The 14,576-nt window shown below is 33.9% G+C and overlaps 1 protein-coding gene across 1 annotated transcript in view; it reads right to left on the reverse strand.

The window, feature by feature from the left end:
- Amun (protein amun) overlaps nucleotides 1-14,576 on the reverse strand; it is a 47,679-nt gene that overhangs the window by 12,048 nt on the left and 21,055 nt on the right. The window contains exons 2-3 of the mRNA XM_074171462.1: nucleotides 7,770-8,161; nucleotides 1,610-1,866 (exon numbers count right to left, since the gene is read on the reverse strand). Coding sequence (XP_074027563.1) covers nucleotides 1,610-1,866; nucleotides 7,770-7,918 — 406 coding nt within the window. The 5' untranslated portion in view covers nucleotides 7,919-8,161. The remainder of the gene's footprint in view (nucleotides 1-1,609; nucleotides 1,867-7,769; nucleotides 8,162-14,576) is intronic.

Genomic DNA, 14,576 nt, shown 5'->3' on the forward strand with positions numbered 1-14,576 from the left:
AAATCTTGAGGTGTCATGGCATGTACCTTCTGGATGTGAAATGGGTGGAGCAGTTGTTCCCTAATTATTCTATGAATAGTGGACTTGGATGTATGGAACTGATTTCTGATGCTCATTGAAGGATCATCAGCGTCGGCTTCTAAAATATTTTCCTCCAATACAACGGTACGTACAGTCCTAGGAGCGCCCTCACCACCTCGTTTTGGCAAAACTACCTACAATAATATCGAAATAAAACAACGTGCTTAAATTAATTATCAATTATTACATACCTGTCTCCTGCGATCGACACGCTCGAATGTTTCTCTTGACGGTACCGTTCGATTGGGAAAATGCTCGGAATACAGACGACGAGCTTCTGCAGCATTACAAAATGCTCGTCCATAAAATACATGCATATCTGCATATTCATTGAATGTAAACTATTCGGCCATATCAAAAAAATTCAAAATATCCTATAGAATATTGACAATATAATGATAGTCATATGACAACGCACCACTCAACAAAACAAAATCGCATTCCAGTTTCTCATTTTCATCAAAACTTTCTAAAAGGTTTTTTTGTCAACATCTGTGAAAGAAATGGAACATAATTATTCCCTGGATATTTTTCACCTGATCATGTGCAGCCGTTTTTGTAGTTCATTCGTTTGCTTTTTATTAGTATAGTAAATATTTTTTCCGATGTGCGTTTTTTCAGCTAAATTTAGATTCGTGTTAAAGAATTTCTCCCATAAAATTATAATTATCAGTGAAACTCCTCAACAGTTTAGCTGTGAAGAAGAATTTGAAACATTCGAATGTTGAGTTTCATGAGATTCAGATAACTGATCAACACGAAACGTGATTATTCCACACGTTTTATGTACATACAAAATATGGAATGAATTCGATATTTCATAGTAGAGTAGCTTGTTAGTTTAAAAACACCACGAATCTACAGAACTTGGTATTTCTTTTGAAAAAATATCTGTTATCACAATTGTGACTTAAACTTCCATATAGGTACTGTACTTTTTGTTTACGACTTCATTTTAGCATACTTTGTATTATTCCTGTTATAAATGTTGTTGAATTAACGTTATCATTATTATTTCTGCTTTGATAATTATTCATTTCAAATAATGGTGGACGAGCGGGTTTGATGTCGTCGAGTAGAACTACATTTTTATCAAGACTCGTTGCTCCGATCGACTTTCCACACGAGTACTTTTATTCATAAAATTGTCCAAGTAACCTTATTTTGTTGAAAAATATTGAAAAATATCTGTCATTTCAAAGTTTTGGGGTGTGGACCATCGGGGGTAGTCCGTTCCTGACTTTGTAGCAAAACAACTGACTCCTGCATGAAAGCTCATCGACGGAATTCATTTGTTTAGTCAATTACCAAAATTTGGATGATTTTGAATATTCACTTGAAAAGTTATCAAAGAAAAACATTTTTCATTTTGTAACTTCGAGGGCCCGTAACTTGGTTACGAAGACTTTTAGGAAAAAAAGTTATATGAAGTACTGGTGATATTTTGACCCCATCTATACATTCCCGAGAGGAAAAGAGGAAGTCCAGGGACACCCTGTATATGAATCTCCACAATTCAAAGACTGACCTGAAGCCATGGTTGTTCCAACGCCCTTCAAATTCGACAGTGCTTGCATAGCTTGTTCAAGATTAGGTAATTTTCTGAAAGCTTTTTTCGTTTCTGCCATAACCGCCCTGGGAGTATTCACTTTCACCAAGTAAGACAGCTGAGGAAAGAATTTTCCTCGCGCCTGTTTCCATTTCATACATTGAACCAATTCTTCGTGAACCAAGTGAGCGTCCTTACCGCGACTCTTCAGTTTCTTTGGCAATTCATTTTGGAACCTACAAGAAAAAAATTGAATGTAACATGACCAAATAAAACATAACATATTAATTAAAACATCAAAAATACAGATCAGGGTATGATAGTTTTATAGAAGTTTTGGTTTGTAAAAGTGCCAGAGATTCCAATTCTACATAGATGGGAGTGTGAAATATTACCAATAGATGATAGAAATCCATCAAAACTACGAGGGTGGTCACAGAAGTACCTGGCCTGACCGAGAGATGGCGGTAAAATATAATATTCCTTTATTTTATCATTTTAATGCTCAAAGGTTATATAAATGATTAAAAACGTCAATATTTCAGTTACATCGTTACATTGAACAAGGACATGTCAACAATTACAAATTCACGTATACATGTATATAAAAAACATCAATAATATAGTTTAAAAATAAAAAATTAGTACCATAAAAAGAAATTTTTTATGAAATAACAACACTTACGAAGTATGATCTTTTTCAGCCTTGACTTAAAAATATGAACATTGGGGGATGATTAACGAATTAAAGTTTAAATTGCTACCTCATGCACTCTTTTAGTCAGATTTACCCCCCTCGGATTATTTTCCGTTCCCAAACTTGAACAAATGGCTCAGTGGTCAAATATTTTCCGACGATGAAGAAGTTATGTCGGCAGATAATGGCTGTTTTGAGGAGCAAGACAGTTCTTATTATAAACACGGCATCGAACTCATTGAACGTCGTTGGAAAAAGTAAACTACTCAAAATGAATATAGAGGCACATCATTAAAATCCAATAGGTAAAAAAATATGTATTATTTCATAATATAAGCTTCTGGTGTGTACTCTATACTAATTCTTATCATGTTCCTTTCGGTGGTTGTTTACTTTTTTTACTTCTTTTTGTATTTTCAGCTACAAAATCATCAATATGAAAAATGTTGATGTATTGGGTAGAAGGAGGATACTTAGGGTGTACCTCAACGAATTTCAAGTTTCTAGAGCAGTGACATTGATCGAAGTAGGGTATTTAAGGCGTCGTGTAGCCCAAATGCTTAATGTGAGTCATTCTGCGGTTTCCAGAGCTTGGAATCGCTACCAAATTTACGGCATAGCAAAAAGAGCCCCTTATCCCAAACGACAAAGGGCAACAACCCGCGGAGAAGATCGTTTGTTACGACTTTGGGCAATTAGGGGTCTCACCGATTCTGCTAGAACACTGCAAAATCGCCTTATAGAACCTACGGGAACACGAATTTCGAACCAAACGATACGAAACCGACTTCACGAAGTACAACTCCATGCAAGACGACCTGCTAGAGCCCCTAGATTAACTCCAGCTCATCGAGGAAATCGTGGAAACTTTTGTCAAGAGCATCATAATTGGAATTTAGAGCAGTGGGCCAATGTAATGTGTACAGATGAAAAAATAATCATGTTATTCAACAATGACGGACGTGTTCGGGTGTGGGGACGTCCTGGTGAACGCTATTTGGATGACTATGTGCAAGAAATTGTTCCATTTAGAGGTGGATCGATAATGGTATGGGCTGGTATAACTTCGACAGGACACACGGACCTTGTGGCATTTCGGAAACGGACTTTAACGGCTGTCCGTTACATAGAGGAGATATTGGAACCTCATGCCGTCCCATTTGCCCAAAATATGGGCGCTGAGTTCATTTTACAACAAGATAATGTCAGGCCACACGTAGCCAGGGCCATGAGAAATTTCCTAAATGAGATGGCCAGCTAATAGTCCGGATTTAAATCCTATTGAGCAGCTCTGGGATGAACTGATAAGACGTTTGAAGGATCCTCAACCCTTCCAAAATCTGAACCAAGTTGCAGATGCTCCTTTGACGATTTACGAGCAATTACCACAACAAATAATTAGAAATTTGGTGGAAAACATGCCTCGTCGTTGTGCCGAACTTCTTAGAGCCAGGGGTGGACGTACTCACTATTAATGTACAATTTCCTCAATTTGAAATAAATTTTATTTGTTTTTGACACTCATTTGTATTTCTTTTTAATCGTATTACCAAACAGCACTTTGAAAACAATGTAAGTTTAATTTAATAAAGGCATATACAGCTGCAATGAAATGATGATGAAAAATAAATACATTTCTTTAAAATGTTTGTTTTCTTTGCTAGGCCGGGTACTTTTGGGACCTCCCTCGTATGTATGAGATAAATTCATAGTTCTACACTCACATAAGCCTATATGCCACGGGCCTATTTTCGATTTTTCGCAATGTAAATACTGATAACTTCGAAACTTCAACATCATTTGTAGTATATAATTAAAACATAAATATCGAATGCTTCATTTGCATTAGGAATTACTATGGAATTATTCACGCAAATTATCGTCAGTAGGTTGTTTCAATATGTACGGATAGCATTAGCCGCTTCATCAAAAACCATACATGCCATAACCTCACACTGCGGTTCGTGTTCCAGAGAAGATATTTCTGCCGAATGAAACATAACGTCTACTCGATTGATTGCTTTGTCATACCAGAGGCTCCTTCCACATTTTCTTGATGGAATCGGAATTTTAGTAATAATTTTCACGAACCACTACAATTTGTTCATTTTCAATAGACTTGCCCTTCTCACATCAGTTAAAAAGATCATGTACATCATTCTAATAACTTGGCAATGACGACCGAGACAAATGAATTTCATATTGACAACATACTTGATTTTTCATATAATGCAGATCAACTCAACAAATTGAAATTTGGGATAATTAAAATAATGCATGAATACTTTATTTTGAAGTGAGATTGACAGATGAAACTTTTAAGATAGCGACTGAGCGCCAATTAAATGGAAAGGGGGCCTTGTGACACATCGTTTTGAAGCTCCTGACGAATACTTCACAACCCTAGAATATGAAGTCAATAGCTTCACCTACTACAAAATGGCTGAACATTTAATAATTTCCTGAAGACAAACACATTAATATCAATATTTCTAGAAATATTCCTTTTTATCTGCCATATGGCAATTTCAACAACCCGATAAGGTTTGTTAAGTTATGTCTTGTTTATAAAAACGACAAAAAATGTCAGTACGAAAATGAACATCATTTTTCAGTTAGAATATTCTCATTCAGTTTTCGGTTTTACTAGTAGAAACGTACCACGTCAACAGTCTCTAAAATGGTCAATTCTCGTCCATTGGAAGAAAAAATTGATGCGTTTTTTATTTACGGTGCGATGCGTAACTTTCACGAGACCGAAAGGATTTTCAATGAACGTTTTCCGAATCGTCCTATCTGTAGAAAATATTTGAGGAAACTTGTATCCAAAATCACAACTACCGGTAGTGTACATAAATAACATCAAGCCCCCAGGTTATCCGTCCATTCCGGAAGAACAGCAAGTGCAAATAATTGGTGAGATGGTAGTAAATCCTGAACAGTCTACTTATTCCGTCGCGAATAAGTGTCTCCTTCTACTCTGTGGAGACTTTTGAAGAGGAATAGGTATCATCCATAAAAAATTAAAATGGTACACCAATTAACTGAAGATGACCCTGATCGAAGAACAGAATTCTGCGAAATCATGACGGAAACCATTGCAAGGCATCCTACCTATCTCCACAATATTTGTTTTAGTGACGAATGTACATTTTTTTTAAACGGCAATGTTCACAGACAAAATTGCCTTTATTGTTTTCCGGGAAACACATACCCAATATCCAGAATTTGGATAAGTTCCGTTGTAGACGATTATTATTACATCAAAGTTTGATTACATCAATTCATGGCAGTCAGTAATGTCGTCGATTTTATAATATAGTTTCAAGTCGTCTGCAAATAGTAGGCTAGGAATATTCAAAGAGGTTACCAAGTCATCAATAAAAATAAAAGAGGTCTAAGATTAGACCCTTGTGGTACCCCAGTACTTACTGAGCCGATTTTAAAGATTCATATTCGACGAATTGTTTTTTGTTAACTAGATATGATTCAATTAGTGTAAGCAGTTGGTTAGAGAGTCCCAATTTTGTCAATTTGCTTGTCCAGGTACGTACAGAGATACTTATTTAAACATGCAAGATTTGTCATACATGATCTTTGTTGTACGAAAATTCACGAAAAAATTGCATGGCAGTCAACCAATATGCCGTCATCTTCAGCAATTTCTCTAATAGTGATTTGACGATTCTCCAATTTTCAAAGTTAAATTTGTAACCAAGTGAGTTAATTTAAAAAATATTTTGGCCAAAAAATAAATCTTTGTGGAACCCCATAAATGGAATTTTTACTAGTCCATTTTTCTATATGAAGTAATCTTTCAATAACCAGTTTACTACAATTCACTAATGACAGACATGCGGTTGAAAAACATAAATAAAATATTCAAATACATGTTCTCAATGATCATTTATGACATGAACAATCACCTTTCAAACAATCTACATCAATTTATTTTTGAGAATAGGATTAACTCTTCCAAACAGGTTATTAGTAGTTGTAAGCAAAAGTGCTCCCTTGGAATTGACGGCTAGATCACCTGATATAATGTCCTTAGACTTTTTGAAGTGATACTCTCATTTTGTTAGTAAGTGAGGCACTTTCAATCCTTCTTTATTCTTGTTTTCCGTAAGTTTGACGTTGGGAACACATTTTTAGTAAGGAAATTATGAAAATAATTGAAACACAATTGTAAAGTTATGAGTTTACTCATCTGTGATTGGTCTCTATGTAATGAGTTATAAATTTGGTCAACTATGATTAGTTGGTTAATTCAGTGAAGTAAAAATATCATTCAGCAAAGAATTGTTAATCATCATCAACGGAAAATTATAAATGTACGAGCAATAATTGATTTTGTTTATACTGGATTCTGAGAATGAAAACTGTTCAAAAAATATTACTTCTGAAAGAGAGAAGTTGTTTCTGTTGATTCTGTTCAATTACATTATTTTGGTTCTGAAAAAAAATCATATTTTCTTATTATCAGCATATCAAAATGTATATTTTCAACATTTGCGATCATTGAGTCTCATCTTCAAAAATAAATTCATAACTCATTTTTTATTTAATCAATAATTCGAAAGTTGAACAATCAACCAAGTAGCGCATTTTTCCGAGGTTCAAAAAATTTATGAATATCACACCTACAGAGTTGTGAAATATTGGAATCAACATCTGGAAATTTTCCACGAACCCAGATGGTTCTGAAAGGCTTTTACAAAAATGTATCCTGGTATAAGCTAGTAAGTACCACTAGACATATATTTTTGAAACGAAAATCCAAAATTATTATTCAAAAATGCATCGGAATAACATAATAGATCGAACGATATTAATAGAAATCCCCTCTACTTTGACAGGGATTCGGTTCCGATTAATCAATTTGTAGCAAGAAAACTGGCGCGATAAATTCAAAGTAAACAACTTGAAGGGTACTTCTTGACATTTTCAACGATTTACGTGCAAAAATACTGCTCAGAACAATGAAAACCCCGAATTTACAGCCAACGTAGAATGCTTTGTTTGATCAGGCTCCATTTTGAAAGTCTAGATTACACGGCATGTTTTACGATTATTCCATTGAATTTCCACGTTCAGAAATGGAAACACGCACCACTATCAAGTACGTATCCTTCACAGAAGTATTTCAGCTAGCTGTACAAACGTTACATTAGTTTTAAATCGAAATTCGACGCGTATGCATTATAAAAGACGAGGCCATGACGCCGACCTAGCAACGCAAATTTCACATCGAAAATGCAACTATCTCGGTATTTGAGAGCATGTTGCAGTTGTCATCGATTACCACGTGACGAGCGTGATTTTAATGACCGTCAGAGAAAGATATCGCGGGGGTGCTAAAGCTATTCACTCGACGACTTAGACGGTGAACACATTAGTAGAGTTCAATGACACAACACATATTCACTAAAATCCACTTACCAGTTGTCTAATTTGATCAGTTCCTCCGGTTTCTTAGCCTTTCGGTCGGCTTTGAGTCGAAGGGCTTGCGGATACAATTTGAGGACCTGCTCGAATTGTTGACAGGTGCCGTGGGTGAAGAACGTAGCCGTATCTTTCGCGGAGGCCATGCCTATTGCTGTTCACTATTCACTACTGGCACTGCTAAGCTGGCGTGCTGTAGCTTAGTTGATGGGTTCGCCGTAGTTGGCAAGCGGCAGCACTGGCGTGGCCTCGATTGTCTGATGTTTCCCCAAGCCCGGCCCAGCAAGACTGACATTCCCCTGCGACGTTGCCAAGCGTTTCGTCGTCGTTTTTAGGCGATTAAGGCGAGAGGAAAATGCAGCTTGACAGATTTCAGGACGGGTGAAATTCTGAAAATAATAACCACCTGTAAAGCTGAATGAAATTGATAAGAAACATTTAGAGCGTCGTGAAACCGTTGTTCTATGATTCATTGTCGGTACGTGACCTCGTAACGTACAAAGCAAAAGCGATGTCGGACTGTACATGTGTGCGGAACAGCTGTATTGGAGTATCCGATATAGCCGTTTCTATAGAATTGGGTGTTTTGTAATTGTCGTACACATTTTTTTTTGTATAACATTGAAAGCTGAAGGTTTATCAAGGTATTGATACATATTTCAGAGTAGGAATGTAAACATTGGAAAGTAGAAATAAATATTGCAAAATAGAGACGTATCTACCTACTTAATTACCAAAAAGTTGAATTTGAAACCTACGCAAACCAAGTTTTGTTTCCTATATACTACTAACGCAAAGGTGGCGTAGTGAAAATTATTTTGGAGGGGTGGTAAAATTATCTTTTGTACCTTTCCTCTTTCAAATATGTTTTGATAAATTACTCTAAATTTCAGCCATCTCGACATTTTGTACTTGTGTTACTCGGAAATTATAATAAGATTACTCAATACAATTTGTGGAAAAACTATTCAACCATAATCATAGTCATAACCTATGTAGCGATTAATTTTTATGGATTTTCATCAAATAGCGACCCATTTTAGCCAAAAATCGTATTTACTATTGCCATCACAGATCAACGTTTACAAAAAATTTACAATGTATGTCTGCTCTGTCTGTATTTCGAAATTTGAAAGAATTCAAAATTCATGTACACAGCGTGTCCCTCCCAAGGGTATAACTCCTAAATCACTGTTTTCGAAAATATATTTTCGATCATCTTTGAAGTGTTTGTGCTCATGCCTAAGTATGTATTACAATTCAGTAGATAAAAAATAGTAGTCTCATATTGGCGGTATTTTATGCGGAGTGGACTTCAAAACATATATTCGGAATCACTATTACTGAAAGTTGACTCGTCATACTCGTTATATACAAAAATTATACTAGTTTGGAAAAACTATTTTGAATTACATTTCAACAAAAAATTTGAGTGAAATCAAGGAAAGAAAAAATAAAGTGAAAGAATGAAAAAGTAAAAGAGAATAAGTATTTAGGACTAATTATTTGATGTTAATCGAAATGATCCATAAATTTTAGATAATTCACACCAATATGAACAAATTATTGCCAAAAAATAAGAAACAATTCACAGAAATTATTGAAAATCAAACAAAATGTAATATACTTTCATAATCATCAAATTAATAGTTGCTTTCGAGTTTATCAGCCGGGGTCCGCAGTTTTTCAGGCCTGGAGTTTCGTCTGCAACTGCGGCAGAAAAAATTCGCACCATGATTGATAAACCGAAAAATTGCACCATGATTTCATGATTTTGTTTTACAATAACCTGTAATTGTACCTCAAGTTAATTTTGGTTCAATATTGAATTGACCGAGTTGCCATTTGTGTCAGTTTTTTTCAGCCCATATAATTACTATAACTGGTAATAATGTTATAGAATCACTTTGTTCTTTGATATACTTTTGTATTATGCATGATTCTAATATATAGCATTCTGATAAAATAGTACCAACTTTTACTCCATTTTATCGGGAAAATAAACACAAAAAGGGTATTCGCAACCACCAAAGATGGCCATAGATTTTTATCAATATTTACCAAACAGCATACAGTACTTGAGAAAATACCTTCCGTATGAAACCATTCGAACACGAAAATTTTCGAACATTTTCATCTATAGAACACACTTGGCAGACATGTACTATAATTGAAAAAAACACATTTTTCTCACATTCCAATGTTCAAAATTTCTTGATGCCTTTCAAATGATCTTCGTTATCAATGAATAATAGTTTAAAAAACTGAAAAACACGTTTTAATTGCAGCACAAACTAAAAATTAAAAAATAATTCGAAATTAATTTAAGATTGTGTTCAAGATTCATAATAAGTCCTATGGCTTGATGTAACTAACGACTTTTAATAAGTCTGAAATCAGAATGAATCTATTTACAAAAAAATTATTTTTTTTGTAAAAAAGCATGGGATGCTTTAAATTATATTTTTATTATGGCTTCAATCTGGCAAAGCTCCTAACCAAGTATATAACAATTGGTATTTAGTACCCCATTATTTTTTACAATTTTTTTGTTGTAAATATGGATTTATTCTGATTTCACACTTATACGCATGCGCAGGCATTATGGTTGTCTCACTTGCTCTCACACAGAGACTGCGTGAGGAAATCATTCAATCCTGGCGATCCTGATCAGGATAATTAGAAACTTATGAAATTATTGTATTGTCCCCAATTCTTAATCAGTATACAAAGTTTGAAATAAATATCTTCGTTTAAAGTTAGTCAAAATTGAGTCCAAAGGAGTCCGTTACAAACAAACATACAAGCGAAGCTAATAAAATCGTGTTGAAAATCAATTTAACGATTCTCTAATAATCGTATATTTATTCCTTATTATTCACTATTAAATGAAATCCGCATCATCCTCACACTCTTGTTTTGAATGAATGATCTTATTTCAACAGAAAAACTGAAAAAAATCTAAGAAAATCAGTCATTAGCCAAAAAACTTCTTAACTAAATGAATTGAATTTAACGCATGATTTATATCCTACCTACGCCACTGCATATTCAGGAATTTCTCAACGAGCCAACAGCCGCAAACTGTTATTTTCGAGAAAACATAGATGTGACATAAAATGAGCATAAATTTTCAACTGAATATATCTGAAGAATTGTGTTCTGATAAATCTTCAAGTAAAATTGAAAGAGTTCATAAGTAGTACCTATGTACTTTTACCCTTTCGTTTAATTACCTACTTAGGTACGTAAATACAAACCAACTGTCATCGTTAAATTACTCAGTAGGTCATAATTATTTCTTGACCCCCCTGCTACAAGGCCCACATGGTACGAAAACTGTCTTTATTATCTAATATCTTTATTGATTTCAGAAGTCCCAACGAGAATTTCATCGCCCGAATTAGTGAGCCGGCAAAACCCCAACGAACGTTCTCTATTTGACCTTCGATCGACCGATTCCTCCATCCTAGCGATTATTCCACGAGCCGGCAACGCCGCATCTCATTTCCTGTGCTATCTGAGTGAGGCAAATGGTTTTTACGCTAACACTGGTCGAACACGCGTTGTGTTTTCTCTCTATCTGCTGGCAAAGTAATCAACAAAATTATAACTCCGTATCGTGGATCGTGGGTACCTGTTTGCTCTCTCTCAATATAACAGACGAACCGCGGCTGGCAGACACGGCCAGAGCGATTTCCTTTCAGTTCTCAACAGGATATCAGTTGCGGTTTTTCAACGAAAAAATAAAAAAGGGACTGTACTGCTGATTCGTTCATTTACAGGGTTTGAAATGAAAGTTGCATTTAACTTCTCTAAGTCGAAGGGATTAGGATGAAATTAAATTAGTATTTATAGATATACCTGCCTAGGTAGGTTACTGGAAGTTGAACGCAAGTTATAGGAAATTCTGATATCAGTTTGGAAATTTAATCTGATCAACAAGATGAAAAATATAGTTTAAACAACTAAAAAACACGCTTTGTGCCATATTTTTTGTTTACTATATACAATAATACTAGTATTTTTTGTTCGTTATTGTTTTACGCATATTTAAAAAAATATTTTTAACTTTTTAGTTCGATGTTCTTTAAAAGCGTGTTTTTTAGTTTTTTAAACTATCTTTATTTTTTAGTTTCGTATGCAATGAAAGCGTGTTTTTTAGTCTTTTTAAACTATATTTATTTCATCTAAACGTTGGGATCAATCAGCCGCATGGTGTTTAGAAAAATGACCATTGATATTTTCCGATTCCGGAGAGGGAGCCTTAAAATCAGCTACCAAGCCCAAGAAAGACAGCAGGCGCGCACGAGGTTTACAAATAAGGCAGCAGGCGGGCGTGTTAATAAAAAAAAAGTACTTTTTTTATATGAAGAAATACATGTAAAGTGAGTTCGAATTATATCAAGGAGGTTACATACAGCGCCATCTGCCCGCGAATAGATCAAGCAATAATGCCGATAATTCTGTCAAATACAGTTCCCGAGCTTGAGAGTTCCAAACAAACAAACATACATACATACAGGTGAAGCTAATAAAAGCGTGTTAAAATAAAAGATATAAAGCTGCTAAAAATACGAGCAAAGGCTCATTCAATTTGGAATGAGCCCTGGAAAAATGTATGCGATGGATTTCACAGTGGGTGAAAAATTACGATTGTTATAAACAAAATAATCGAGGAAAAATGAGGTATTCCAGTTTTTTTGTTGATAACATCAAAACTGTAAATATTCAAGGAATATAACAAAAAGATTTTTGAAGAGGAGGAATTTTCTAAAAAAAGGCCCGACTTCTAGAAATGTACCTCCATTATTCATAATTTTAATTTAACGCTGAAAGTGGATATATGGCTTCGCGCGCCGCTAAAAGTGGCGTTTCACCGAAAATATTTATTTTACAACATTAAATGTTAATTTAAAAAATCTGAAAAAATGATGGCTTGCTTGAAACATTTAAAAAAATATGTTCCCGTTAGAAAAAATTATCCTCATTTTTCAACAAGTTCTGCTTATGTTAATTAATCAATTATTATAGGATCTGTGCTGTAATAAATAGTTGAATAATAATTTAAATGTATTTCATTAGTTCAGACTTCCATTGTCTAATATGATATAAATTGATTTGAAGTCTCTGAAAAAAATCTGTATAAAATTTAAAAATATTAGCTGAAATATAACAAATATATTAAACAAAAAAACTGAAATTACAATGAAATTAAATACAAGCAACAACCAAAAAAAAAAAATTGAACTATTAGTATCGACAATTTTCTTCGGGTGATAACTGGACTTCGTCTTCGACTGATAACAATCGAAACGTCGTGAAGTAACTTGGATTGGAATTTTTCAATTTTCATTTCTTGTTGATAATTCTTTAATTTACATCTCGTGTAAATAGTTCAATTTTTTTAAATTTTTTGGTTGTTACTTATTTATTATTTCATTATTTCATTGTAACTTCAGTTTTTTTGCTCAATATATTTGTTATATTTCAGCTAATCTTTTTTAATTTTTTACATATTTTTTTAGGGATTTTAAATCAATTTATATCATATGAGACAATAGAAGTCCAAGCTAATGAAATGCATCATGAAACATTGTCAACCACTTTCAAAAAAATAGTTTAAATAATAAACCTGAAAAAAATTCATCTCTTGGGACTTTTAAACGCATACTTTAGAATGATTTTTTTTATTTTGTTCATCATATTTTTTAAAGTCAAAATTTTCATGAATATCAAAGAAATGAGGGTTATTTTTTCCCTAACAAATGACAGTATTTAATCGCGGTTGTATTTTTATACGCCATTTGTTATCAAATTGTTTATAAACAAATAGAGCCAATTCGTTGTAATACAAAAATAATGGTTAAAAAAATCTTTCAATTTTTTTTTAAATTGTTGATAATGTTTTTCACGATTATAAATATTTTTAACCATAAGTTGTTTATCAACAAAAAAATTGTTATACACTGTGTGAAACAGAAGACAGTTTGTCTCATTTACCGATCACCAGCGTATATTCAAATCTGGAACTCAAACTCTGGAAATTGGGGTCCCTCAAGGTTCTGTTTTGGCACCTTTATTGTTTATATTATATTGTAATGATATGAATACTGCAGTCGCTGAGTATAAATGCATTATGTATGCGGATGATACGTCATTATTAGTGTCTGATAAATGCGACATTTCTTTGAAGGAGAAGTGTAACCGGTCACTAAATAATCTAGTTTTATGGTGCAATTCCAATTCTCCGTTTTTTAACTCTGAAAACCTTTTCTATTCGATTTCACCATCGACAAAAAACTTGTTCTGACATCAAAATAAATGCCAACAACAGGATACTTTCTAATGTCACTGAATGTAAATTTCTAGGGCTTACATTAGACCACTGTCTGAACTGGAAAGGACATTGTAGCCAACTTACCTCCAAATTATCATCTACCACATATTCAAAGAGAAACCTCAAAATGATTTTAACCAGTGATCAAATACTGAATTATTACCATGCTCATGTAGAATCGCGAATTAGATATGGCATTTGTCTCTGGGGTGGTTCTTCATCAGCGCAGTGTTTTTGTCGCACAAAAAAAAATTCTCCGAATCTTGGCAGGAGTTGAACCTCAAACATCATGTAAAGACCTTTTCAAGCAATACAAAATATTAACTCTTGCGGATATATTTATATTTGAAATGTGTGTTTATATTTATATAAATCAATCAAAGTTCGAACGACATAGCTCCTATCATAGTACTGACACAAGAAATCGTAATAATTTCTATGTGACACCCTGTAAACACAACCTA

This window comes from Leptinotarsa decemlineata, unplaced genomic scaffold, assembly GCF_025532065.1.
Source record: "Leptinotarsa decemlineata unplaced genomic scaffold, Ldec_3_MD MMD2_tig00000010_RagTag_RagTag, whole genome shotgun sequence".
Classification (NCBI taxonomy): Eukaryota; Metazoa; Arthropoda; class Insecta; order Coleoptera; family Chrysomelidae; genus Leptinotarsa; species Leptinotarsa decemlineata.